The following is a 3356-nucleotide window of genomic DNA, read 5'->3' on the forward strand; positions in this document are numbered from 1 at the left end:
CCTGCTGAAACAAACACAGAACGCTTTACTTTTACCTGTGTTGAAAAGAATGATGGCGAAAGCATTGAATTAGCTTCAGAAAAGCATGTTTTGGTGTCATTTCTGTCCCAAGCCCCGACAGTAAGAGCACAGCAAAGAACAAAGAACAGTATGGAGAGTTCATATAGCCAGACAATCTTATGTTACCAGGCAAGACAGGCATTTGTCAAACACTCACAACTGTATGTTTACATAGGGCAGACACACAGCAGTTGATTATTATTATTAAAAAACAACTTAAAGACATTAGTATGAACAATAGCAGCTTGAGGAAAAACTTCATATTTGCAATTTACACATTTAGCTGATGTTTTCATCTAATGCGACTTAGAGGCATTAGCATGGCAACACACTTGTAAGCAAGTATGAGGGTCACAGCCCCAACAGTGTTTTCAAATGTACTGTAAAAAAATGATGATGCCATGTCTCAAGCTTTAGAGATGATGAATCCTTTTGATCTACAGTACTGTGGGTGTGCAGTTTATCACAATTCATGAAACCCAATAAGGATCTGAAAAAATGTAACAAGTTACTCGGTTCTGAAATGTTTCTAAAGTGATGTAGTAATATGAAAAATCTGACGATTGGACATATAGACAACATTCAAACTTGCAGGATGGGAAGAGGGTTAGGGATTAGATTGTTGCCCTTGATGATTAGATGAGAAAATAAAGCACATCAGACTGTATGTTAGGTTTTTCTTAGAAAGAGAAAACAGGAAATGGAAGATGGTCACTGGCAGACGGGAGGTGTACTGTATTTATCCCATAGTGGCTTAAGTGGTAGGAAGGCAGAATGTGGACCAGAATGGCCAAGAGCTGCCATGAGAAAACACGTTAGCAGGGGAGAGGCAGTAAAACGTCTGGGGCAAAAACCATAGAAGGATGCAATATTGTTGACACACTGAAGGTGCATAATGAATGTTTTCAGAGGAATGGGATCACTGGCAATAATCTTGGTAGATGTCCCAGTTTACAAAAGGTTTAATCTGACAGGATTGATTCAGCAGTGTGCATACGGTGCAGAGAGTTAAAGAAACAATGAATGTAAAACCCCCTGGTTACGTTTTTCAAAGGCATTCAACACTAATATTTTCATATTTTGACATCAAATTTGTTCTTTGGTAGTGAATTTGTTTGCCATTTCTGTATATAATTCATGCTTCTAGTGAGTGAAGTTGTGCATAGCTTCACATTTTGACATTAAACAATCGTAAAATGAGAAGCGCATCTCCAGCCTCCAACCAGAAGAGCCGCCTCAGCACTGCAGCCATGAGACACACAGAGCGTTAGGTGAGAGGAGTGGCCATGATCATGGATAAACTCCACTATACACTGTAGCCTACAAACTAACTGATAACTGGCTGCTTTTGCATACAGACACACCTTTAACTTTACCAACTGTTTGAACAGTGACGGTAAAAGTCTATGTGGGAAATGTAGTAATTATTTTCTGACACAGACAAGGCAAGTTTAAGTAGATGTAACAAAAAAACAACATCACTAAATAATCATACAATACTTTGACCATGACACAGCAATAGCTCATTTTAGATTCTGTACTGATGTCTCCATCCAGTGGTGTATTGCTGCATGGCCACATCAATATGGAACCTTCAAAAATTATATAAAATGTTTTAAATATGTTGGAGTCATCTAAAGGCTTGAAGAGGTAAATTATGTGAAATCAAGAAGGTTTCACTCTTTCAAAGCAGATTAGCCTTGTATTCCAAATCATACAGCAGGGTTTATAGCTTTCATAGTAAATTATGCATAGTGCATTCTGCCTGTCTGTAGGACCTAACTGATTTCAAATTACAGCTGACTCCATATCAAAATATGTTGATCAGCCAGTGTTGTTGCCTTATACATATATTTGTGTGCAATATTTTATTGTTCATTTTACTTGGGTTGAACAGTTGAATATGTTTATAAAATATTATTAGGTGATTATTATTAAAACTGTACACTTTAAAAAACAATGGTATGCTTATAGGGTGTTTAAAAACAAATGAAAGTACTTCTGACATGTTGTACACTGTGACAACACTACAGCTCTGAATAAAGGACTAACAGGTATTTTGAAGCAGAGCTGTTGTAACAGGGACGGAGCTGTATGGCTCCACCTAGAGGCGAGCACAGGTATCGCCAAACCTACATGCTGCTGGAAAATGAAAGCATTCATTCATTGCAAAGGTATTTTAATAATGCAGGTAGTTTACCATTGTCTCTCACACAGTCGGTGGTGGTTATTATCTTTGAGTAAATAAAGGATTTAACGACACAGTCGAGATCTGCTATTTACAGAAACCATATTATTAACCCTACGTTATAAAATAAAACTTCCGGAGTTTCAGTAAAATGATGACGACTTTAATGTCTCCTCGCTAATGTAATAACGTGTCCTACCGGTGCCACCGGTCTCGAGTCATCACATACGACATAGACGGTCTGTGCCTCTGCTCGGCGGAAGCCCTCATCCTAAATAAACTGAAAACAGTCTGTTTAAATAAACATAGTGAAAATTAGACATTGCCGACCGGACAGAGACGATGTAACCAGAGCCGTGGTCTGTGTATTATAACGAGCCATGAAGCGGATTATCTGGGTTGTCATCCTGTGGGAAAGGCTAACGCATGACGCCACTGCCCCCGCCATTGTCATCACTTGTCCATCAGCAGCACATTGCGTGTAGTATGGCTGCTCGTACATGTGTTAATTCGTCGTTTCAAACATCCTACCTGCATAACTGGAGGGAGGACGCCACCGACATGATGACGATGATGAACTCTGGGGTTTGCTGGTCTCGTGTTGCCGCGAGAATCCTGTGTGATATGAAGGGAAATCCGACTCCCCCGGTGTCCGCCAGCTCCGGTCACAGTCTGTTTGACTAACGACACATCCGGAGGGAGAGTGCTTAGATATCACATAATTAACCTACATCTAATGTAGCCCTTGTATTCTGTCCTCCAGAATATAGATGCAATGTTTTATTGTACTTATAAACCTTATATTAGACTACAACATGAAGCAAACCAAACAGCACCGACTTATCGTACATGCAGTGACTTGCAAACAGGGAAACCGGTGAGACTGCAGAACAAGTACTTTAACCATGTCGATGCCTGCAACAGTCGGGGGATGGCAGCAGAGACCGCATCTTCTCCAGTCCAGCATTTATGTCACCTGATGTGGGCGCACTTGATTACAACATCTGGGAGTTACACAATAACGGTTTTTAATCTGCTTGAGAAATGTGTGCTCCAGCCTTTGCTCGTTAAATAGATGCATTCCTACATAACAATAGTCTTACGGCTC

The 3356-nt window shown here is 40.1% G+C and overlaps 1 protein-coding gene across 3 annotated transcripts in view; it reads right to left on the bottom strand.

Moving 5' to 3' along the window:
* Positions 1-3191, bottom strand: part of acot7 (acyl-CoA thioesterase 7) — a 53129-nt gene extending 49938 nt beyond the window's left edge. For 2 of the 3 annotated variants that reach the window (XM_020620017.1, XM_020620036.1), the window contains exon 1: positions 2780-3091. In XM_020620017.1, the coding sequence (XP_020475673.1) occupies positions 2780-2811 (32 nt within the window). In that variant the 5' untranslated portion in view covers positions 2812-3091. The other variant, XM_020620027.1, reaches the window with a different exon arrangement.
* Positions 3192-3356: the final 165 nt, after the last annotated feature.

Source organism: Monopterus albus, unplaced genomic scaffold (genome assembly GCF_001952655.1).
Source record: "Monopterus albus unplaced genomic scaffold, M_albus_1.0 scaffold6.1, whole genome shotgun sequence".
Taxonomy (NCBI): domain Eukaryota; kingdom Metazoa; phylum Chordata; class Actinopteri; order Synbranchiformes; family Synbranchidae; genus Monopterus; species Monopterus albus.